At 37.4% G+C, this 24695-nt stretch overlaps 3 protein-coding genes across 3 annotated transcripts; 2 read left to right on the top strand and 1 right to left on the bottom strand.

Annotated features, from left to right (window-relative positions):
- Positions 1-243: 243 nt before the first annotated feature.
- On the top strand, positions 244-5810 carry LOC139980122 (uncharacterized). The gene is made up of 2 exons (XM_071991511.1): positions 244-402; positions 2287-5810. The coding sequence occupies exons 1-2, from the start codon at positions 386-388 to the stop codon at positions 4460-4462; spliced, it is 2193 nt and encodes a 730-aa protein (XP_071847612.1). The 5' UTR covers positions 244-385; the 3' UTR covers positions 4463-5810.
- A 483-nt stretch (positions 5811-6293) lies between these two features.
- LOC139980123 (NADH dehydrogenase [ubiquinone] 1 alpha subcomplex subunit 2-like) lies at positions 6294-9773 on the bottom strand. Its single transcript, XM_071991513.1, has 3 exons — positions 9613-9773; positions 8428-8534; positions 6294-7829 (listed from the first exon to the last, which is right to left on the bottom strand). The coding sequence occupies exons 1-3, from the start codon at positions 9756-9758 to the stop codon at positions 7738-7740; spliced, it is 345 nt and encodes a 114-aa protein (XP_071847614.1). The 5' UTR covers positions 9759-9773; the 3' UTR covers positions 6294-7737.
- Positions 9774-11160: 1387 nt separating this feature from the next.
- LOC139980124 (ubiquitin-conjugating enzyme E2 K-like) lies at positions 11161-24503 on the top strand. Its single transcript, XM_071991514.1, has 5 exons — positions 11161-11454; positions 14201-14356; positions 17117-17299; positions 17732-17863; positions 18571-24503. Exons 1-5 carry the CDS (start codon positions 11392-11394, stop codon positions 18640-18642), a joined length of 606 nt encoding a protein of 201 aa, XP_071847615.1. The 5' UTR covers positions 11161-11391; the 3' UTR covers positions 18643-24503.
- The last annotated feature ends 192 nt before the right edge of the window (positions 24504-24695 follow it).

Here is a 24695-nt window from a genome sequence, read left to right on the forward strand (position 1 = left end):
GAGTTGGTGTTTCTCTGACTTGACCGTATATAACGACCATTTGCTACAATAAGACGTACAATGATGAATAATGACATTGCTAATTCACAGTTTGGTAGGTCGACGTAACCTCTTTAGAACACAGAGCTTAGATCTACAAATACGGTCTCCATAAGCTACCGTAGGACTTTATTTTCGTATTACGGTCTGCATGCGCATGCTCTATGTGTCTGCATGTCTCCATTTTAGCGCTGTCTGATTGTGTTGCTTCAGTTATCGATACATAACCACGGAATATCGATCACAACATACATTGTGTACTGCCGAATTACAATATGTCGCTGTTCTAAGACTAATAGACCAAATTACTTCCGTTTGCTTGGAGCAGTTTGTCACAGACTGAACAATGAATCGAAAGAAGAGGTGAGATACCCTGAAAGTTTCACAAAATAGTCAATAGGTACTAGAAAACTGAAGTAAAATCTTGTCACTGAATCAAACTTAAAGGAATTGTCTGGTGGAAGATTTTGATACATTGTCTTTGTAGTTATTATTTTTCTCTTTCTAACCATGTAAAAATTGTCCCAATTCGACGTTTTCTTCTTGTAGAAATCTGGTTTTCAAATTCACCAGTTTCTCACCAAAAGTACCGTTTGTTCGAACGCTTCAATATGGTGATTGACGTAGTGGTTGCAGATAGGCAAAACAGGCGACTTGAAGTTAGCACTCCCAATTCCGCAGCAAATAAACTCACGTGTAAGCACATTGGATTGCCTCATATATATAACGTACATATTCGCGAACGTATATACTACGATGCTCAGTTGGTGTACTTGTATAGCGTTACACATAGTACACTCACACTCAAACCACAGTTCATTAACTGTTCTTCGAAATCGCTGAAATAAAATTCACGGATCAAATTAACAGTAAAAGGAAACTTGTAAAGTATTCGTTAAACCGGAAGATGAAACTTGGCGGAATCGATGTCATCGCAGAACTGTCCGATTGTAAACGTTAGAGTAGGCTATACACGCGAACATTCTTCGCGCTGGAGCTGGATACCGCGATGTGTAAACAACGAAGAGCCTGCTGTTAAAACTTATCCTGTGTTTCACAAAGACCACGAAACCACCGATCTACTACATATATGGCGGCTTAAGGAGTTTTTTAAATCATATCTAATTTATAAGAAATTTCACCGGAAATTAGTGAAGAAATTGATCGAATCGTTGTCAGAGCAGAATGTAGCACTGAGAAGCTTAGGCTTCGCAGAACTGTCCGATTGTCAACGTTTGAGTATAGCCTACATGCGAACATTTTTCGCGTTGGAGCTGGATAGCGCGATGTATAGCCTGAACAACTCAGAGTCTGCTGTTAAAATTTACCTTGTGTTACACAAAGACCACGGAACCACCGATCAAGTACATGGCGGCTTAAGGAGTTTTTGAAAACATATCTAATTTTAAAGAAATTTCACCGGAAATTAAGGAAGAAATTTATCTGTATACAAACGCTGTTTTTGTTGTGATTACCCTATAGGTACTGTGCGGAGGGTGGGTTATGACGCAATCTGCTATGGCAGAGCTGACGTCACGTATTGTACTGTTCAAATCATATTTGAAATGTCTATCCATAACGATTAAAAAATCGTTTCTCTGTCAAACGCAACATTAGCGTTCTCATACTTTGACAACATGTTTGGAAAATTATTTACTATTTTTTAAGCTAACTTCTTTGGGCCACCAGACAATCCTTTTAATTAGGACAGGCCTAGCCATAACTTAGTTACTAAAGTCTAGATGTAGTAAGGTTGCCAAACTTAGAGTTAGACATAGCTTTTGTAACGGGATATGTCACAGTGGAAACATTTTACATTTATTATCATTTTTTTTAATTATTGTCATCTTTAAAGAGGGTAGTCCTGCTCAGTGCAGAAGCACTGCTTTCCAGAGGAGCCCTCATTTAACATATTATACCACAAAAGTGTGCATAGCTGGGTTGTGTATTCAGCACATTTGGCCTTTGCTTCTAACCATGTTAGAGTGTTTCACTAGTGAAGGACTATTGCCAAACTGTATTAATGTCATTTTACATATATTCTTGTTTGGAGGAAAACTGATCACCAGAGTCTAAATGGAAAGTGTTATGTGTCATTTCAGTCACAACAATCGGTTTTAAGGTAACTATATAGGATTTCCCATGACACTGAAAACTTTGAGAAATGTTTGAGGCACCCATCAGTAATAAAGTGACTTCAATCAAATTGTATTTTTCTTTCCTCTTTTTCTTTTCCCTTGTGAAAAGTACAAAGATTAAAAGGAAGATGTGGGATGTAGCAAACATGGAAGCAGCTCTTGCAGTTGTTCGCAAGAAGGAGATGTCCATTCGTCAAGCCAGTCGAACTTTCCATGTACCCCTCACGACCCTTTCGGACAGGGTATCGGGTAGAGTATCAAGGGACACACCTGGTCCCGATCCAGTCCTTACAAAAGCTGAAGAAAGTAGGCTGGCAGAGTGGATTCTTAGCATGAATAACATTGGTCATGGTCCAACACGTGTACAAATCTGTGAAACTGTCAAGCAGATATTAGATGCCAACAAACGGCCGAACCCGTTCATAGACAATTTGCCAGGTCGTGGGTGGTATGCAAGCTTCCTGAAGAGACACCCAGAAGTCAGAGAAAGTTATCGTAACTCTACCAGTCCCTGTACTCCTACATCTAGAAAGAAATTGGACAAGTGGTTCAAGGAATACCAGGAGACTGTCAGTCGATTAGGTATTGGCGACAAACCGCATCTGATCTGGAATTTTGGGGAATTGATCCTTCCATTGGATCCTGACATCGAGTGGGCGACTAATCCATCCTCTGGTCTTCTTCAAGGAGAGAACGAGAGCTCTAAAAGGAGTAGGAAGAACGTTCCAACGTTATGTGCAATTTCAGCGGCGGGAGCCGTTATACCTCCATCTCATTTGCTTCAGAAGAGTAGCAACCACAATTGGCGGGAGGCTGTCCCATGCACTTACCATATGCAGCATTCTTCGGGTCAAATAGACTCACATCTATTCCAGCTGTGGCTTTTATGTCATTTTACTGAACATGCTCCAAATGAACGACCGATCCTGATGCTTTTCGACGGTCATTCATCATTTGTAAATAAATCTACCAAAGCAAGTGCTCTGGATAATGAGATTGAGTTTTTGTGTCTACCTCCTCATTTAGTCAGACAGCCGATCGACGGTGGACTCTTCAATCCACTGAAGATAGATTGGTTGAGAAATGTTGAAGACTTTAAGATTGCAAAAATGCACAAAAGAATTAGGGTAAAACATTTTCCTGCAATCTTCAAAAACACTTGGGAAGATTCTCTAAGGTTAAGTCATTTTTTTGATGGGTTTAGAAAAACTGGCATTTTCCCTCAAAATAGGGAGTTTGTAGGTCCAGTACAGAAAGAATTGGGATCCAACAGTGTTTCACACATGTGTATTTCTAATCCCCTAGTTTCAAAGACAGTCATTCTGAAAGCTTTGGAAGATGCCATGCCAGCCATACAGGTGGCACTCTTCGAGAAACAATATGCACGAGGGTTTCAAAGCAACGATCCCTTGTACTTGACTTGGAAGAAACTGAAACTTCACTCCTCGGCAGGAGCAAGGTCGGAGGAGAGCTCTTCGGAGAGCAGCTCTGATTCAGATGAGGAAAGCAGTAGCGAGGAAGAGGATGATTTTGAAGATGGCGAGATAGATGCCATTGCTCCGTTAGATTCTCAGAAAATCGAAACGGCAGCTTACGAAGAAGTCCAATCTCAAGGTTATCATAACGTGATAAGAATAAAGAGGAAGAGAAAAGAAACGCAGATTGCTAGGTGCGATGAAGAAAGGCTCGGTGATGAGTTGATTCCCCGACAACTACATAAATTTGAGACTGACAACGAAGAAGCAAGGTACTTGCATATGATTGATGGCGATAGTGACAGAGTTCTACCGGTAACCATCACAACTACTGCACGGTGTAACACCGAAGAAGCAGTCGCGCAAAGGCATCCCTTATCAAACGTTATGGTCTCTTCAGAGGAGCATGTTGTCATGGAAACAGATGGCCGTGCCCTCTTGCCACCGTCCACAAACTCCTCTTCATTCCCTCATCCGGATGACAAACAATCTATTCCAGTGGAAGATTCACCAGTTTCTATAGACACCTTGAAGGAGGAGAAACATGACCAGCAGAGGTTACAAGACGACGAAGCACAGCTCTGCATAGTTCCTGGGGAGGTATATTCCTCCCCGATACAGCTTAGCGATACCAATCTGGTCCAGAATGGTAGACACCAAGCCCAGAACTTAGTTACGTCAGATGTCACAGCCACAGAGAACGAAGCTGCCGATGCCCTAGTAACAGTGTCCATGTTAGACCCAGAGTCACTAAAGGTTTTAGATGGCAACTTTGATGTAGCATCTGCTGTTGAAGTTGTTAGTTCATAATCTCGAATGAAAGATACTGAAGGCAGATATTACAAACCATTCCTATTCTTAAAGGTCATCAGTGCAGTCCCCAAAAAATATGCTAGAGAGTCAAATAATGGTCACACATGTTCCAACTTCAGATTAAGTTTAAACCTTTCTTGACAGTATTTCTCCTTACACATTATTCCCTAAAGTCCTCACAGCCTGGGAAAATTTGGAGAGTCAAAACGGGCAGGATGAAATTTTTTTGTGGTAAGCAAAATATCTTGTGACAATGTTGATGACCCTTTAGGAGAATATTCTAGTGGCAGACCATATATGGAACAAGTATGTGTTTGTATATTTGAAACCGCAATGAGTCTGACGTCCTAGCACATTGAAAGAAATTTCCAGCCTCAACCAGGATTCAAATCCTGGCATCCTGCTATATATGTAGATGTGCCTTAATTACCAACTGAGCTATAGACACTGATATTATGTCCAGAGATTATAAAAGTAGTTAAAGGGAGAGGTAGTCCTTTTAAGGTAGGCCTCACCAACAATACTAGTCCTGCTCGGTTGGATTATTTGCCTTGCACTGGAGATCAATCATGATGACGCTATCCAATTCAAAGTGATCTTGATTTATCTCTACTTTTAAAGAAGTATTGGCCCAAAATATGCTAGTAAGTCAGATAATGGTCACCCATTCTAAAATGTCAACAAACATGTTACTGGCCTTCTAAAAGCAGTTATCCACATCAAGTAATTTAGTTGTCGAGTTAATAATCTTCGATGGCTGAGAATACTATGGAGGAACAGAGCCTGTAGGAATGTACTTTCGTTTTGAAATCTTCCAGCTAAAATTTTGGGGCAAATACTAATGATCTTTAAGATGCCGGTGAAGGGAGATAGGGGACCACCAGATTATAGCAAAATAAATGCAAGCTGTAGTCGTAAATGCAACTTTCTGTAAGGACCTAAATGTCAAATAATTTTACTACAAAAGTTGTCATATTGTTGTATTATATCATACTGTAGACCAGAGTCCATCTCTGTTTTATTAAATAAAGCAATTAATTGAATTAGGAAATTTTACAATCAAGTTTCATTTCAATGTTAATACTGTTGATAATTTTTATTGCAAACACATAACAGCTATGATCAGTGATGATCTTAAACATAATATATTTTCTCTTTGTGATGCAAATATTGCCTGAACATTATTCGTATGCATTCTTTGTAATGGAGCATTTAGTTTATATGTGAACTGAAGAAGAAAAAAAGAGGCCCACCACTGATAAGTTATTTATGCAGAACACTTTTCTGGTTAAGAGTGAAGCGAAATGAAAGAGCGAAATGTAATAAAATCTTCTGATGCAAATTCTTCATTTTGTGACGAATCTTTTATCGAAGTAGACAAACATTTCATTTAAGCAGCTTTTTGTGGTTGGTCAGAAGCTCTATCAAATGTACGGAATAATGCTAAAATGTTAAGCTATTAGACAAGCTTTCCAGGGTCTTGTTTCTGCTTCAATTGTGGGTAAATCAGTGAGGGAGTTTTTAATATTTTAATCATCCAGATATTTTACCATACGAACATTCATGACGTATGAGAAATTACAAAACAATTCATAATCTAAAATGGAATTTAAGTACTGAAAAAAATTGCCTATTTCAATAAGATAATGATACCAAATGGTATTGATCCATTATGAAGAACCAGTCAAAAGGTGCTTTATGATTCTAATCGATTATTATTAACATCAAACAGAAGTAATCAGCAGGGGGTGAGGAGCTGGAAGGAAGGCTGATGTTCACAGGGACAGAATGAAAAGGAAGACAAAAAAATACAGGTAGATGATGCAAGTATGCTTTCTTTTTATTATACAAGTTCAAATAGATGACATCTGTTTTGTTATCTTAGCATCAACTATTCCTGTTTCTCAATAACATGAACTCATGAATGCCTGAGTTAATTAATTTCAACAATAATTTCATGCTCATTTAGGCTACTTAATTGCAGTACTCATGGTAGATACTAAATGGAAGTATTTCATTAGTGTAAAGACCTATGTGACCACAGTTTTTACCATACTTCAGGATTTAGAAGACAGTTTTTATATGATCTACAAGAGAGATTAGTGTGACCTAATACAAGGACCACATGAGGTGAAATGAATGATTTTTTCCTTGTCGTAGGCCAGATCCCAGCAGAACTTTAACAAAACGTCTAGTCAGTAACCTTCATTAGTTCACCCAGTGATGGACCAAGTCCTGACCTGTGTCACCCAATCTCTAATGTGAGAAGACTCAAAACAGACGTGTCAAAATTTTTCGCAGAGCTCTTAGATTGACTTGAGTCATGAACTTGACTTGAGTCAGGAAAATTAGTGGTAATGACTTGACCTCAAAATTAAAGTGACTTGTTACAATCATTTGCTGCACCTCTGGAGATGACCCACTGGATCTGTCATATAGTTAACCAACCCCACGGTTTTCATATCCTGATAGAAGGCTATTACGAAGTACAACTTGTAGCAGTTATGAGTCTATGAATGACACCTGAAGGTAAAGTTTACCTTCCTCTACCTCCATAGAATGATTGGTAGATACTGAAGGTCTTTCTACTTCTTTCATACAAAATCAGATCAAGTAGGCTTAAAGAAGAAAAAAAAAACACAATAGGAGAGGTTATGAAGTGCACTAACGGTGACAGTATTTGACCGAAATTTGAGAATATTATAAACGCTTTAATAACTCCCCCCTCCCTGGAAATCATGACAAATTATTTCCACCGACCAAAGGGTGTGTTAGGCATTCATATTGAGATAATTGAAAGTCTCATATAGGTGAGGGGGGGGGGGGGGATTATATGTTTGTTTTGAGATGGCGGAAAAACCCTACAATTTTGATGTCGAGTGACACATATTTCAATTTTTGGGGAAAAAACTGATGACCTAGAAATATTGAAGAAAACATTAAATTTGATTATTGACATTTCTTCTCAGCATTCACAGCATTTTCCTTTTTATATTCAACTGGGACTGCATTAGATATGTGTTAAGAAGCAGTGCAATACATGACACATAGCTTTCGCAATTGCCATTGATGTCCAAACATGTGCAGCATGGCTTGAAATGTCATCAGGACTAGTGTTGTCTTTGGAGAAATAGGAACAGCTGAAGCTAATCATAAATGCATGTTTGGCTTCTTTTGAACCAACTGAAATCAATTCTTGCAGACAACAGTTATGTTCATAAACAAACCAACAAACAAACATCCAATTTAAGTTTATTAGTGTCTGATGGTCTTTACAGTGGTTTGTTCGATAAATCTTGTATTGCCTGATCAACTTGTTGGCTGCTCATGTTGGAGAGAGGTGCACTTAATTCACGTCCAAATTCTGTTGAGAAAAATAAAAGGTGATGCCATTAAAAACAAGAATGCAAAACACAAAGATTGTGAAATTTGATGACCAAGCTTGTTGATCTTTCAAATATCTGTCATTTAATTTGGGCATAATCCTTAACAGTCAAATGAGAATATATTCCTTTATTGGTGCACAACTTTCGTTAGTAAAGTGTACTGTGCTTTCAACACTGGACAATTTTTATCAGATGATCAAAGTAAATTGCATTGTGCTGTTACATTTAAAGTTTACCATTATATCTGACCTCTTTTTGAAGTTTGTTTGGAAAAATAAGGAGTAAGAGAATTCGGCCATGTAGAAACAGCATTAGGAAACAAAGACAATTAACCTAGATGCAAGTTCCTGCACCCTAACATGATTCCAAACTTGTTTCCTCTAATCTCATGAAATGGACTGCTAAATACTTTATCAGCTTTGTGAAAATATTGAGTCAAGTTCTACCCAGGTTTGAGTTATTATTCACCTTGTACAGTAGAAAACATGAGTGTGAAAATGTCACTTAGTCATTAAGTCCAAACATTTTTATTTAAGAAGGAATCAGAAAGACTAGCTTGATATAGGTAATGCTTACCATATCTTGCATAGACAACAGGATTAATGTTACTGCATTCTCGTATGAGAAAAGGAAACTTTGGATTTGATTTCTTCATGTCCACATAATGTTTTTCAACCCAGTCTCTGAAAGGAAAAGCAAAACAATCATAAATTTTCAGAACTCAATTTTACGTTCACATTAGCCTAAATTGACCAAAGCACAACATGAGAAAGAAAGATCGCATAACACATAAGGATATATCCATTAATGTTATTTTTGTACACCGCAGCTTAACTTTAGTCTGAGATGCTTTGTAGAGTAAGTATTAAACACTTTACCACCGGACTATAGTTCAACTTTGTCTGAATTTGCAACTAACTTTTAAAGTAAAGCTGTATAGTCTGTCATGTTAGTTCAAAAACTCGCACCAGCAGTGGCAAAGATGAAATTTTATTTTCAAAAGGAACCAGTAAAGTACATTAAGTTCATGGGACAAACATATAGCCTAGATTAAACTGATGACTTCCTTATAGCAATCCTCCAAAGATGTCTGCTCAAAGTGACACAGATTTGTTATTTGGACTGAGGAATACCTGTTTGTATGCAAATTTTACCATTCTCCAGACAATGATTATTGAAATTGTCTGTTATTAACCATAGCTGAAATTTGAGCAAACAAAATGGGATGTCATAGTTGCACACTGACAACACAACAATACATGCAGTGCTATATGTATGACTTCACACCTGTTTCTTGTTGTTCATTCTCTGAGCAAATCATGATAACTTTGACGTTACATTGAAAACGTCCTATAGAGTTCGAAGACAAGTTTAATCAAGATGCTTTGGATAAATTTATCTTAACATTAACAGAAAAAATTAGGCCGAGGTTAGGCAATCCATGAGGCCTGACAAGTGTGTGTCTAGGCTAGAAAGAATACAAATACCAATGATAATTTCCAACACCATTTGTGTGGCACGATCAAAACACTATTAAAATGATTGATGCACCATATTATTAACGTAGACCCAGGCTTGCCTAAGCATATAATGCTTAGACCTACTGCAGGCCCTATATGCTGTTTTTTCTCTCGTGAAATTGGGTCTAGCGTGATTAATTGAACAGTATATATCGCAGAGCTTAAGTTTAAGTTAACGTTGCAATTAGAATAGCACATTTAATTGTTGACCAAGTCAATAAACAGTGTCATATCAGCAAACCTGGTTCCTTGACTTGACGGAGAACGTTGGCATAAATGAATTCTCAGCTCTTTCAAGTGCTGGGGAAGCCGTCTGATAGCGTTTGCAGCCGACATTTTCGACAAAGTTCGTGTTCGTTGACTCTGCACCAAAAAGTAGACAGACATTCAACGTTCATTCAATTTCATCATAGCGCCACCATTCAAACACATCAGACTGCAAGCTCCCCTCCCCACCCATCATAGCTCGAGCTCATCACCAAGAACTTTGCATGCAACTGTTATCTTCTCTGTTTAGCTCCAACCTCTCCCCTTCCACCTGTTGGTTTCTTTCTTCTCTCCATCCCTTGTCTACTAATCCTCTTACATCTATCTCTTTTGTGTTCACCTAGTTCATTAACCTGTCTGTATTCTGTGTGTGTATTTGTCCCTTCTGTTACTGTAACTTGTCATTCAGCCTCTGAAGAAGATCCTGCTAGGATCGAAACGTCAGGCCCTCCTACTTTTACACATTTTCTCTGTTTGAAATGTTTTTAGTTTCCATCGCATCATTGGTTCTTTGAAAATGTACTTAGCTTGATCCGATTTTTTTGTATTCAACAGTTACAAGCCGTACATATTCTGTCAAAATTATGAAAGTGCTTTAGAATGTGTAGGCTACATAGTTTTTTGTTTGATGAAGTTGGTAAAGATGTCCATGATGGGGGCCTGCATAGTAAATTTTGGGAATTGATTGTATGTGAAAATGCTCTCAGCGGATGATACTAGAAATATTTACATTAATTAAATCAGTATGCTGCCTGTTCCAGATGTATCACTTAGATTCCAAATTTGAGTTAAAATGTTTAATTGGAAGCCACCCGATGTGTAAGTTGTAACCCATAAGCTCTTGCGGGTTTCTCCCACATTTGTGGTAGCTTTAGCATCGTAAAAATACTACCGCTGATTATTATTATTATTATTATTATTACTTTAAGACGGGCTTCAATCCCCATTTCTTTGGCAACACACATTTAAACTACACTTCCTACTTTCAATTTGCTGCTTACATAAGCTTTTCCAAAGTAACCGTCCCCTTTGATAGGTAGGTATATGCAGAGAATTTAGAGGGGCTCCGGAAAATATGTATTATTATTTAAAGGAGAGTGCAAAAATGGGGCTTGGGGATATAAATGACCCGGTAAGCGATATGGCTCTCGACGCCTCGGATTGCAACGGAAATGAAAACTGCTCGTATATATTTGTTTCAAATGTAACTCACCGAAAAATAGCAAATTCCCTACTTTCTGTCATTAATTTGAACAACATACCACGCACATAAGGAGTACATAAGGAATCCTTTAAGTGTCAAAATTAATACAATCCGCCAGTTAATTTAATTTGATTTGTTAATTTATGCAAAAATTTAGTAATCTGAGTATTTTACTATATTCCGTCATGTTAAAACGATAAACAATACCAAGAACATGTCGTGAACATGAAATGGAATCTTTTTCAAGTTTTAATTTTGAGGCCTCCGTAGGGATGTCACTGCGCCGACTGCAAGATGCAGGGCAGCCTTTGCAGCAACGTATGTCCATATAGTTTGTACTAACTTAGCCTAGCCTACATTAAATTCATCATTATAAGTGTTAGGCAAATCTAACGTTTACATTCGAAAGTCACAAATTCAGTAGCCTAGCCTTACTGGTCACCGTTAATTTCATCGCGGAATGTGGTGACGCTTGTTACTCAAAGAACTTCGGTGACCCTAGCTGAAAAACTTTGTTGTTTCTTATAGTGATGGTCTGTAGCAAGCAAGATGGCAAACATTTCTACTGGAAGAATTCAAAGGGAGCTGAGAGAAATTGTTACAAGTGAAGAGGTTAGTTAGTAAGGTTAAGTTAGAGATTGGTATTCCCAGTTGACGGTCAAGTTCAGGTTTTTCAGGTTAACTTAACGCAAGGCCTGTGCAACTTGCTAGGCTTACTAAACCTACCCTTATTGCTTGTAATGCTAAACATACCAGTATCACTAGTAAACTCCTACATAGTTAGCCTAGGCTAGGTTTAACTTAGCCTTAATTAATAGATAGGTGTATCTTCAGCCTTAGCCTGCTTAGGCATAGCCTAAGCCTAAGGTCGGTTCAGGAATGACATTGACAGTGACAACCATTCCAACTGGCCTAAGAAAAGACTAGTACATTAGTAAGACCAAGCGTTAGCTATGTTGTTTAATACTCCTATGTGCCCCTGTAGCCAACAGACCGAGACACCGTAAAGTTCTGGCTTGCAAGGGTATACATACACTGTAGGCTCGGGCTAACTTCAGTCTTGGCAAGGCTAGGCCAATCTTAACAAAAGCAATAGGATACATGTACGTAGGCCTATCTAAGTCCAAGCAAGCATCCAAGATTGTGATCTAGCCTAGGTATAGGATAGACTAGTGCTGATACTAGTCGTAATCGATTAATTGCCAGTAGTCTAGACTACACTTTGGAAGTTCGATTAATCGCGCTCAAAACCAAAATTGCGATTACTCGACTACACTACCCATAAACTGCTTTTGAATAATAGCCTTACCTATTTAGAACAGCACTGAAGCAGTTTGTCAGCAAATATCGCAAACCTACAGGTTCTCACAATGCTACTCTTGCAGTTGCACTGTGTTATGTTAAAAATCGGCAAGCACCTGCTCCGGTCAGATTCATGCATTTACTTGTCAGTAATACGCTTGTTCTGCAGTGCAACATTCAGTCTTAGCAATGTTTGATCATTGCCCATACAGGTAATCTCATATTCGTAAGTTATAAATCTTTTCCGATTTTTAAAGTAAATAAGTTTCAATTACTTCATTACTGGCCTGTATCACATTTATCGGATGTCTGATTGAGTGTGTCGATTGCGGTGTAGTTTAATATCAATGTGCCTGCCTTCACCCTAGGATAGAGCCTAGCCTAGAACGTCGAACGTCCTACTACAGAAAACTCATGAATACCAATCATCACACCGCTAAAAGGTGTTACATTTATTCATTGTTTGCACATTTGGTTTTATTATTGCTAGTAGTTGTAGTAGCCTCGTAGATTCATTAGAAAGTTTTTGATTTACTTTGAACGATTTTAAAAAATGTTATACATTGAAAGTTGTTCACAGTATTTGTTTGGTAGATGTTTTCACATGATTTAGACACCACACATAAAGACACGCATGAACAAATAAAAACAGTGCACCATGGAAAAGAATTGTTTTGACTGTTTTTCTGCAATGTAAAATGACAGTGATGATGTAATAACTGTAACCGAGTAATCACGAGAAAAGCTATGCTAATTGAATACAATAAAAAGAGTCGACTTTCAGCACTAGGATCGACCTACTGTATGCTAGTCCTGTAAGTTGTATGCTGGGAAAGATTGTGGCTATTTACCCGATCCTTGGGTGAATATTGCATGGAGTGCTTGCGTAAGAAATTTAAATGTTTTATCAAATACTCTGTAATTACCTGGAAGGAACATGACAAGGTTCTTGATGCTGCCTCCAGTGTAGAGGCTATGGGGTCTTCCCAAGAAAATATAAAGAAAGAAATTAGATATGAGATGGTACATTCTGAGGCATATTAGGATACATATTAGCTTTATACTTAAGTCTACTTGCAAAGTTAGGCTAATAACTAGTTTAATTTTGTGTGTGTGTGTGTGTTGAGAGGAGGAAGGGGGGTTGGAAGGTTGAAAAGGCTGAGTGTGTGTACACCCCACCCTTCTGGATCCAGGTCTGATACCATGTTCATTATCCCCCTAAAGGTCGACAAAATAAGCATTACATCTGGCATATTTATCGCAACCATGCTCGGCTAAATAAGCACTCCCTATATTTAAACCGCAATCAGGTAAATACTGTACGTTAGCAGAGCATACTTATTGAACCAGCAATCAGGAAAGTAAGCACCAGTGTATATATACTTATTTTACTGATGATCAGATTAATAATCACCCCCTATGTAACTGACAATTGGTTCAAAGCACCGATGCCTCACTTATTGCAGTGACAATGGAATAAAAAAACACCAACTGTGCATTACTTGATGTAACATATGATTCGGCAAAAAATGATCAATGCCTCAATTATTGAACCGAAAATGGGTAAATAAGCACCAGTGCAATGCTTATTGAAGCAAAGATTGGGGGAATAGCTCCCACTATGCTTATATTAATTAGATTTTGCCTTATTTCTAGTTCTAAGTACTCATGTGAATTTCTTTGGCTTTACCCTGTGATTCCTTCACATAATTTATATGAAGATCACACACAGTCTGCTTGAGCTAAGACCCTGAAGAAAAACTAGAGTCTGCGTATATTTACCTTACAACCGAGAACTACAACTAGATCTAACTTGTTCTGAAAGTGCTGCATTTATAACTTGTTTTGGAGAGACTTATATGCAGATGATAGGTTTGAGAAATTGTGATTTTAAAAGACTGTACTTGCAATATAAGATCTTGATATGTCTTCTTCGGTAATAACAAATGAAAGCATTTTGGCTGTGATTGTTTTTATTTATACATACCTATTTGTATTTTTTGTGAGAATGTGAATTTTCAGTTTATTGGTTGTTGTTTGTATCTTTGTTTTCCAGCATAAAGATGATATTATATCCATAAAAGTTGTTCAAGAAGAAGATTTTTCTAGATTAAAAGGAGAAATTCAGGGTCCACCTGGTTCACCGTACGCTGGCGGTCGCTACACCCTGGATATAGTTATACCGGAGACCTACCCATTCAATCCGCCACAAGTAAGTCACAGTTACCTACTTAGTTATGTATTGACATAGTACCGTTTTTTTTTGGGAGGAGCAGACTGGCCTACTGAACTGATTAGGCACATTGAAGTGTTTTAGGAGGATGGAGAAGATAGAATTTGACTGTAGCAGGATAGAATGTAGCTCTGAGACTAGATTATTATTGGGATAGCTTAGGTTGTAGCTGAGGCTGTTAGTACAAGTTTAATTTTAGTTAAACAGCGCCACCTTATTTGGTTGTAGTTTTCGATATATGGCGTGAAGGTGAAAAGGTGAGCTGCCATAACGATTTGGTCTCGCTCAGTTTCATCCTTTAGGGTGTGTCTTTTGTGATATTTTCCCATGAACAGAGTACAGAGTACTTTATTAGATACTTAATCCTTCATTACGCAGGCCTCCCATTGCCCTTTCCGGCTGATCGACACCGCCTTGTACTTCTTTTACGCAATCCCTAATTACAAACACCCTTTCCTCCTGTAAATTATAAGCAGCTTAGTAGTGTTTACACGGGTCCAAAAATCGGGAACAGGGTAACCGAGGGCCGTTACCCGTCGGGTATCCGGGTACCCGGAAAAATTTGTTTCCCCTCGTGTATCACGATTTTCAAGGAATTACATATAAGATGCTGTAATAAATGCATTATTTTCTCTACTGACAATGTTTTCATGTTCAAATACGTAGGTGTAAGATAAGGTATAAAACCTTCGTCAATAATTTTTTTTGCTTTTGTTTCTTTCATTAACTTGTTAATAAATTAATTATTTAATTATAATTAGTATTACTACTAACATCGTACTGCCGCCGCTGCTTATGCTTGCTCGTGCACGTCTATTGGATTAAACCATATAAATATCCCATTTAGCTCTTAAACAGTTGTTACTACTACTACTATCTATTATGCAGGCCCAGGGTTCGCATTAACCGCGAGATTGCGCGATCAGCGCAATTTGATCGCATTTGGAATAAATGATTAGAAAAAGCCACTTGCGATTACTATTTCTTAGTTATCCCGTCAATAATCCATAAACATCTCGTAACTATTCCTTGTAAGTTTTTCCTTCTATGAAATAAACGAATGAAAAAATAATAATTTCTTCCACCTGGTAGCCTAACACCACACTAAGTCAATGAGAAATATAGCTAAGCCTAACCATCTGTTTATTTGCTGAAGTTGTGACGCAGTTATAAGACATCCATGGAATACTTTTTTTATTGCTGTTACGTTCGACCACATGGTTGCCTAACACCACACTAAGTCAATGGGGGTAATCTAGCCTAGCCATCTGTTTATTAGCTGAAATTGTGACGCAGTTATAAGATATCTATGGAAAGCTTTCATTATTGCTGTTATCTTCGGCCACATGGTAGCCTAACAACACACTAAGTCAATGGGAAATCTGCCTAACCATCGGTTTGCAATTTTTTTTTAAACAATCACACTTTGCGCAGGATTCGGGTAATAAATTAGGAACCGGGTAGTATCGCGTCGTGCGGGTACCTTCATTATTGCTGTGATCTTCAACCACATTGTAGCCTAACACCACACTAAGTCAATGGGAAATCTGCCTAACCGTAGGTTTGCCAATTTTTTTTTTTTTTTAACCACACTTTGCGTAGGATTCGGGTAATAAATTAGGAACCGGGTAGTATCGCGTCGGGCGGGTACCCGGGTACCCGGATAACCCGTGCAAACACTACAGCTTAGCTTTCCTGACATGAACTCAGTCTAACCATCCTTATTGACTTTCTCATGCTTTTTTCATCATCCTGAATTTGGTATCCTAAAATTGGAGAAAAATATAGTATACATGTAAGTTTAAAGAAAGTTGATTTTCCACACAACGGACAGAAATCAACGGAAAGTGCCATGTACAGAGAATAACTGATACCTATCGGTAGCGCCCCCCCCCCCCCCCAAAAAAATGTACTATTATTTTCATGCCAGTAGACATTAAGAACATAAATGCATGATAAGTCTGTTAACAATTTCGTCAGTCAAAGAACTGGCATGATATCTTAACCTGACATAAGCCCTGTATTAATGCTCATTATTATCAGCAAATACTATTGGACTGCTCTCATAAGCCTGTACAGTAACTAATGTGTGTTGTAATTCAGGAAAATGCCAGTGGGAACTTGATCTTTAACCAGTAGATTTTTTTTAAAAACAAGTTTGCACTTTTTTAGCTAATTAATATTAGATAATTGTGAAAAACCTTGGCCTGTAGAATTTCGAATATTTTTCCACTGTGAACTTGTGAAGGCTAAAGGATAAGAAATATTGTCAGTCATTATCAAAAGTTTAGAAAAAAAAAATGTGTGAAAATATGACAGAGGATGTTACGTGGGTTGCACATATGTAGATATCATATCATACGTTCTCAGTAAATATTGCCATTTTGTTCATTCATTTTCCTTTGTCTTCTTTTTTTGTGTGTAATCTGTGTGTGTTTGTTCATTAAAGGCTTTCATCAATATTTTAATTCGTCAATAGAGGATTATACATTTCTTTTGTTTTGCGTTGAGTCTACTTTGTAATTTGTGATCATGTTTAATGTTTGTAAATCTCATTGTTTCTTTCATCAGTCTATAACATTTGCAGTTTTTGTCTGTTTGTTTTTCCCTCCACTTTTTTACAAGTTTTGAGAATATTCAAATTGGTATTTTATGGTTCATTTTAAGATAGAAGAAAATCGTAGAAAATAGTACATTGGAAATGATAAGATTTGCTTCTATGTTTTTGCTTTTGTGTAGGTTAAATTTGTTACGAAGATCTGGCATCCAAATATAAGCTCGGCAACAGGTGCGATATGTTTAGACATTTTGAAGGACCAGTGGGCAGCAGCCATGACACTGAGAACAGTTCTACTCTCCATTCAAGTACTGTTGAACTCAGCAGAACCAGATGACCCTCAGGATGCAGTAGTAGCCAAACAGGTAACTTAGAAATTAAAGTATTCGGATCAAATGCGCTTGGAATGGATCAGTGCTCGTCCTGTGTTTGTTTCAAGGAAACCTAGCATCTAGTCCAGCTAACAGCTAAGATGGGGTGGGTCTTCAGTTCACCTGGGAACAATCTATAGTTTTCTCCTATCTGGAAAGGTCCCCCCCCCACAGGTTGATGAAATAAATTTGAAACAAAGCTGAGAAATGGGTGGTCACTGGGTATACCAGAAGCCGTTTGCCTTTTCAAATTTTTTTTATTATCGTTGTTAAGCAATTTGATGTAGCCGTTTTCTAAGCTGATTTGAGTTGTCGTAATTACTAATTACTGTAGCCCTCGTTATTGTTTTTGTACACTGCCATCTTCTCCTCGTTAAAATGGCGGTATTTTATCCTGTTATATTGTTTCCTTTTCTCTTGCTACAGTACAAATCCGATTACAAGACATTTTACCAAACAGCAAAGCATTGGGCAAAAGTGCATGCTGGAGCCAATGTGGACGAATTATCGGATCTAGATGACAAAATTAAGCAACTTACTGAAATGGGATTCAAAGAGGTAAGACAGTAGCCCTGGATTGTGGCTCAGTATAGCTCAACTGAAATGATTTTATTCGTACTAGTGAAACAGGATTCAGTAATTTTCGACCACACTGCAGTATTCAGCCCTACTCTGTCACTACCAAACAGTGCCCAATGGAAAGAAAATGTCTCAAAATGTATCTTCTTTTTTTTTAACATGACAACTGATTCCTGGTACCTTCCTAAGTCCTGTATATATGTTACTGCATTAGTCACTAGATAATCCCTCTTCATTTTTGGTGTGCACAAGTTTCATGACTATTAACATGTATGGCCTACCACACTATGCATATGTCTGGGCATCAGAACCACTAAACGTTCTTCGTTTTCATGGTTTGTAATTCTAGTCTATATTCAGAATGAAACCAGGAAACAAATAAAATTACTGTAGGCATAACATTGCAAGAGTATCCAATGAAAGTAAAAACAGATCTCATCAGATTGCAGGTCACAAACTTTTCAATATTGTACTCAACAATTGTACACAGTCAATAGAAGCAGAGGTCTGATTTCAACCCTGTAGATCTCCTAGATTTATGGATAGTCCCCAGGATTATGTGTGGATATGACATGTATGGCTCCAGCATATTAAGTCAGTAGTATAATGCAACACAGAGTGCAGCTTTATAAAGAGTGTCTGCTTTCATAGGGGTCTTCCATCTTCTGGTTCTTGTTTGTTCCCAGGCGGAGGCCAGGATAGCTCTTTCATCACACAGTTGGGACGTTGATAAAGCAGTGGAACAGTTGACCAGCTGATGCTGTGAGAGAAACAGATAGCTCTCAAAATCTTGAGCTAGACAGATGTAGCTCACAGCAGGACCTGGCAGAACCGTCACTAGGAATTATGGCTTACATGTTGCAATAGGTGGACAACAATCATATCGAGTGGGTGAGGCATTGCGGAGCATGTTGGGCGCCATACTGGAAGCGTTCCGAGACCCCCCCCCTCCCCCTATGAGTATGTTTTGAGGTGATTCACTTTGTCTCGGAAGCAGATGTGGATGGAGATCTGAATCTGAAGGTGTAACGGTATCAGTTGTCATGGCTGCGTTTCTAAATTGCTGTCGATGTTTTTCTTGGAGGTCTCTGAAAGGTACCATTCATATGTTACTAAGTTAAGATAATGGTCATTTTAATAATACAATTCATGAGTCTCATGCCTTTTTTAAGTTTTTAGTACTTTCCTTTATCATTAACCAAAATTTATCAATATCTGACTTGGATATGCAGTATGTAATTACACTGGTGTAGGAAAATTGTTGACCATGGGGCAAGGAAATTAGCCGGCCTAAGGAGAGCGGTACAAAGAAGAAGAAAATATGAGATGATAGATTGCACTATTCGTAAATATAACTCTGATAACATGCACTTATGAACACACTGAAATGTAGACCATGTGACGGCCTTCATCCAATAGCGTTGACTCGAGGCTTGCACAGCCGTAATTTATACAACAATGAATCATTGGTTGGTTCAATTTTGGTATTTTTGCACAACATTGAAACTTCATGATTTCTTTCAGAATTTGTGACCAGTTGGGACAATTTTTTCTTCAATGCTTTAAATATCACTCTTTACTGTCCATTTTAACGTCATGCTTCGTAGCACTCGCACTGACAGTACGAACGGTTCAAAACATTTACAGACAGGCTATTCATACTGCAAATACTGTCAGTACAAGTGCTTTGAAGCAGGACATGAAAGACAGTATAGAAAAACAATTGTTCCAACTGGTTGTCTGGGGGGAGTAGATTCAGTAGTAATAGATACACCGGCATTGTACTAAACAACATACTATTCTTCTATGGATAGTGCAATTTTATGGACCCTGTCTGATCTGCAGGCTCCTGCCAGTGTTCACAGGAAGAGCTTGCTTTTGGAAATACATAGCATTTAAAATGTGCAGCTCACAAGCTGAAGCTTAGGAGAGGTCTCTGTTTGAGGATGTGGATTTTCAAGTGAGTACATCATGAAAAGTCAGACTATAAAGTCAAAAGTTATTTAAAAAAAAAATGTATGACAATAAAAGGCATAGATATCTTATGGATATATAGATATTTTGTAAATAATAATAAGAAAAAAAAGTAAATTTTCCTTCACAACATCTTTATCTATTTTGTAGTTGATTAAAACTGCATATTATGGAATTGTTACTTTTTTTTAATTGAGTGAATGGTCAGTAAAGTTTAATGCAAGGAAGAAGGGTATACTGTAAAAGGGTGACATGGTTTTTAAGACTCGATCAAGATGGAATCCCTATTATTAGCTGTTACTAAGGGAAGTTCAAACCTCAACTTCATTTAAAACCTTGTGGTATATACTTGTGCAAGTTAATGATACCTAATGATACCTCATAACAGGGTTGCCAGCTTTTCAGCGATGCAACCGTCCAAATTTGTTGTTATTGTATGACAAGTGACCCTGTATTGAGTCTAAATTGTGTGGGTTAGCAATTTATTACAATTGAACATTTGGGAGAGAAACTTGTTAAAAAGCATTCCAATGTTTTTACCGACGCTTAGACCTAAATGCAACATTGAGGTGGGTCTGAGCAACATGAAGCAGTTGAACTGAATGTTCTTTGAAGGAATTTCTGCAAAATTTGGTACGCCATTTTAAAACAGCCAAAAGGCTGTCTGGCTGGACCTTTCATCTTCCTCTGGCCAATGACATTTGAAAAAATGCCATATTAGTCATTTTGACACTTAAAATGCCAGACTGGCAACCCTTCTTCATAACAAAGTATCTTTTTCCTTTTTTGAAGCAAAACAAACTTTGCTTTCAAGGTCAGCTGATTTGTTCTTGTGTCTAATTTTGGAATATTGAGTTTAACATGAGAAATGTGTGAAGCTAATTTTCATTTACAGTTACATGTTTGCAACAGGTAGTAAATAGATTGCCTGCAAGGGACCTAACAAGATTGTTGGAGTCTCGGGGGAGGGGCAGCGGGAGCAGGGTAAAGTAGGCTTCTTCCTTGCCTTTTCTATTGGGTCGGATTGGTGGGGTGGAGTGATTAGAACTGCTGTAATGTCAGAAACATCTTTAAAAGGAAGATGTAAACCAGATACGCTTCATTTCTGCTCATATCTTGGTCAGACTGTTTCTTACTTATTTCCACATGATTTCAAAGAAACATTCATGCATCTCAAAACAAAGTAAGAAAAATTTTTGACAATTCCTGGCCATTGATTCATACCCTCAAAGAAGATTATATGAAGTGAATTAGCCAATTAATCCTGCTTGAGTTATTCAACAGAGAAAGGTTCAAATCTATCATGTACATTGTATTGGTGTGGGAATGGGAGGGTGAAGAGAGGAGGAGGAGGGGGGGGGGGTGGGGGATGAAGAAGGAGAAGGGTGAAGGTATGAGAAAATGGGTGAAGTAGTGATTGGGAGAGTGTTTGCTGATGAATTTTAAGGTGAAGCAGATGGTTTTTGATTTCTGAAATGAATGTGACAACAGACATTCACATATTCCCTTGATTTGGTGCTATCATTGGTTGACAATTGAAAGCTTGAGTAAGGATTTATTCTGCTATTAGGTGTAAGCGTGCATATTAAACCAGTGTCTTAACTTCTGCTGTCATATAATAAATAGTTTAAGCATAATCTGTTCTACCATTTGTTGATGGCACTTCGGAATTGATGTAATGAAGGACTTTCCTTTATTGTATTGACCTAAATTTGAGAGGTTACCAAGGTGACAAAATTTAACAAGAATATGTGGAAACAAATGTTCAATGTCCCTTGCTAATGGTGAATATTGAAGTTTGCATTTAGGCTTTAATTTGTATACCGTATTTGGTGTATCTTAAAGAAATGAAGGTGTCCGTTTTCTTTGCCAACAAAGTTGATTTTCATCCACCAAAGACCAAAAGGAGTAAAGAGGTTGAGATACATCAATATTTAAAGTACTTTACCCATGTCAGTCAAGAGGAAAAGAAAAAGAAAAGAAAATTTTAAGAGTAGTTTTCTTTTCAAGAATTTCTTATCTTCGGAGTATTAGTTTAAGGGTGGCGGTTTATTTTCTGTTGATGCTTGCTATGCAACTTTGTAGTCATGTGACATTACTTTGCAGTCAAGTGACGTTACTTTGCAGTCATGTGACAATACTTTTCATTCATGTGACAATACTTAGCATTCATGTGATGATACTTTGCCTTTTTGGTATGAAAATGCCTATAATAGTTTCCTCCTTTAAAAATTTATAATATTATATCCGTCAAACTTTATTTTTTTTTCTAGAAAATTTTATTTGTCGATAAAGCTATTTCTGGACGACAAATTGTTCATGGGGTAATTGGAATTATCAGTTAATTATATTCATCACTTGGCATCCATTTTATGAGAAAGAAAATAGAAGAGAGTATTAAGATTCAGTGAAGAACATATTTCTCTCTCCAAGCCTTCCCCCCTCCCCTCACCTCCCAGCAGGTAGCAGGTCATTAATAATATTAACTTCCATGCAAAAAGGTTCATAAGATGAAACATTTTTTTGTTCTTATTTATCACAATAAAGTTATTATAATTATACTCCTTATAGTCTAAGACAGCAAAAACAATTCTGTACCCCCCCCCCCTCAAATAAAAAATGGAAAACAAAGAAAGGTATTTTTTATGTTTACTGACAATTTTGAGAGTGTCCTTCAAGTTGACTTGATATTTTTACTCCATCAAAAAGTACCACATACATTCTGTTCTGTACTTGATTAATCGATGTTCTGACATTGCTTGTGATAGCCAATGTTTTTTTGTTTAAGGAAACACCACCAGGTTACTGTGACTATCATCCCCAGGCTCACCTAATTAGATGATAATAACTTGCTTGTAATTGATTTAGTGAGCACAACCTATTAAAGAAGCATTTTTCATTTACAAGTTACATTTGTGATGTATTAGACAAAGAGAGACCCCCCCAAAGCGAAAAAAAAAGTTTATACTATTTTTTAAGGTTCCATCAAAATATGAAATTTTGTGATATAGGTTTTTCCAAAGAATTAGTCATATAATAGCATATAATGTTTTCTTGTCATAGAAACTTGCTATTATAATGTGTATAACAATTTAAGTAACAGCCTGTGAACTTCCAGTGCAAACCTTTTATTTGCCTTGTGAGTAGTGCACTGTTCTGTGGGAGACACTTTATAGTTTAATGAATTACTTGGTCACAGTAGCATCTTCCACCCAGATTTCTATATGCAAATTAGTTTTAACTGTGACAAAAGTTTCGAAAGTAATCGAATTAAACAGTTTTGATAGACTTTTAATGATACTAATGCAGCTAACAAGCATATTGTTAAAAGCAGTTCTGAATGTGAACACCTACCATTTTTTCCAATCGTTGGAAGTCGTTCCATCGTATGTGACCAGATAGCTGATGGTGCTCTGCTAGATTGGAAGGATGCAGAGGACACTGTAAGTAAAGGATTTGTTGCAGGAAGGAATTTCTTCTTTCTTTTTCTTCCTTTATTTGTAAATTTAACAAATATTATTGTAAAAGGAATATAAATGAATAGTTTTGCAACTTTTCACAAGCAGTTGTTAAGTTCTTGATTGGTGAATGGGTATAAATAAGTTTCATTGAAGATGTGTAACAAGGGAAAGATATTGCATTTGATGGTGAGAAAATGGCCGAGTTAAAACTTTCATGTTCCAAAGTTGGTGTGTTATTAGCATCGGTTAACATGAAATGCATAGTGAACTTAACAAAGCCTATTAATGGCATAGTTTGGTCGAAGTTCCCGCCACTACTCGATGACAGTCCTGGCCGAATACCTCTCGAAATGATTTAGGATATCAAACATGTTTAACGTTAAATTATATAGAATATTAAAATTAAGTAGACGTCTAAGTTCTTTATCAACTTGAATTTTTTTTTATATTCTGGTATGTTGAAGAGATGAAGTAGTCATTTGGGTAATATTTCTCGTTTTACAAAATGTTTCTTGTCATAAAAGGCAATTTATTGCTAAACCTGTGACCTTAATACAGTTACATGCTGAAAGATACAGCAGGATCAGAGATGAGAGAATGTACTGCTAAAGTTTGTATTGTGTTCAGTTTTACTACTTATGGGTGGGTATTAAAATATTCTAAAGTAACAAGATAAGTCAACTTGCGGAAGTTCTGTTTTGCCAAAAAATTGTTGTGCAAATGTTTTTGTGAAATGGGTGCTACTTTCGGTACGGTATCGCCCCAAAATGGTTTTGTACGTTCTGGTACAGGGTAAGTATACGAATGAAGCCACCAACCCGACCAGGGGAGCTAGATGGGGGCTGCTGATATCAGTTCTAGCAGAATGGGTGATAGTTGACACCAAATATAATTAATTGCCTGTTCACACTTTCAGTAGTTTTAAAATGGGGTTGGTTAATAATCAGAAAATAGTCAGCAAATCTCTGCTACCACCAGTACTCATTTCACCCTTGGATATTTTTTTTTTATGGCAGGAGCCCTTGTCTGTGCTGTTGCTCTCAGAAAATTGCAAGGTTTTTACCATCCGTGCTAGATGGCTAGTTCTCATGTCAGAAGGGTTAAAATTTAAAGGAAAGATGACTAAATCAGAGACAAGCTGATGTTAAATATTACTAAAGATGAATAAAATTGTATAATTCAAATCCTTCCTCCTCTTTGGCGCAGTTTTTTTCATTTGACCCTATTTGCTTCATATTTTCTCGCTTTAATGAAGAAAATCTCCACTGAAGGAAAGCTCCAAACCCCTCTCTTATCCCCCACCCCCCCCCCACCCCAACATTTAATATTCCTTTGTTCATTTCTATTTCTTCATAATCATTTTCCAACCCTTTGAT

This window comes from Apostichopus japonicus, chromosome 14 (assembly GCF_037975245.1).
Source record: "Apostichopus japonicus isolate 1M-3 chromosome 14, ASM3797524v1, whole genome shotgun sequence".
Taxonomy (NCBI): Eukaryota; Metazoa; Echinodermata; class Holothuroidea; order Aspidochirotida; family Stichopodidae; genus Apostichopus; species Apostichopus japonicus.

Bases quoted from the DNA above. Each gene is read 5' to 3' on its own strand.
- LOC139980123 (XM_071991513.1), bottom strand. From the start codon at position 9,758: ATGTCTGTCTACTTTTTGGTGCAGAGTCAACGAACACGAACTTTGTCG. The intron at 8,535-9,612 runs GTTTGCTGATAT...TTTTCCTTTCAG, and splicing joins CCGTCAAGTCAAGGAACCAG to AGACTGGGTTGAAAAACATT. The intron at 7,830-8,427 runs GTAAGCATTACC...TTTTCTCAACAG, and splicing joins TGTTGTCTATGCAAGATATG to AATTTGGACGTGAATTAAGT.
- LOC139980124 (XM_071991514.1), top strand. From the start codon at position 11,392: ATGGCAAACATTTCTACTGGAAGAATTCAAAGGGAGCTGAGAGAAATT. The intron at 11,455-14,200 runs GTTAGTTAGTAA...TTTGTTTTCCAG, and splicing joins AAATTGTTACAAGTGAAGAG to CATAAAGATGATATTATATC. The intron at 14,357-17,116 runs GTAAGTCACAGT...GCTTTTGTGTAG, and splicing joins ACCCATTCAATCCGCCACAA to GTTAAATTTGTTACGAAGAT.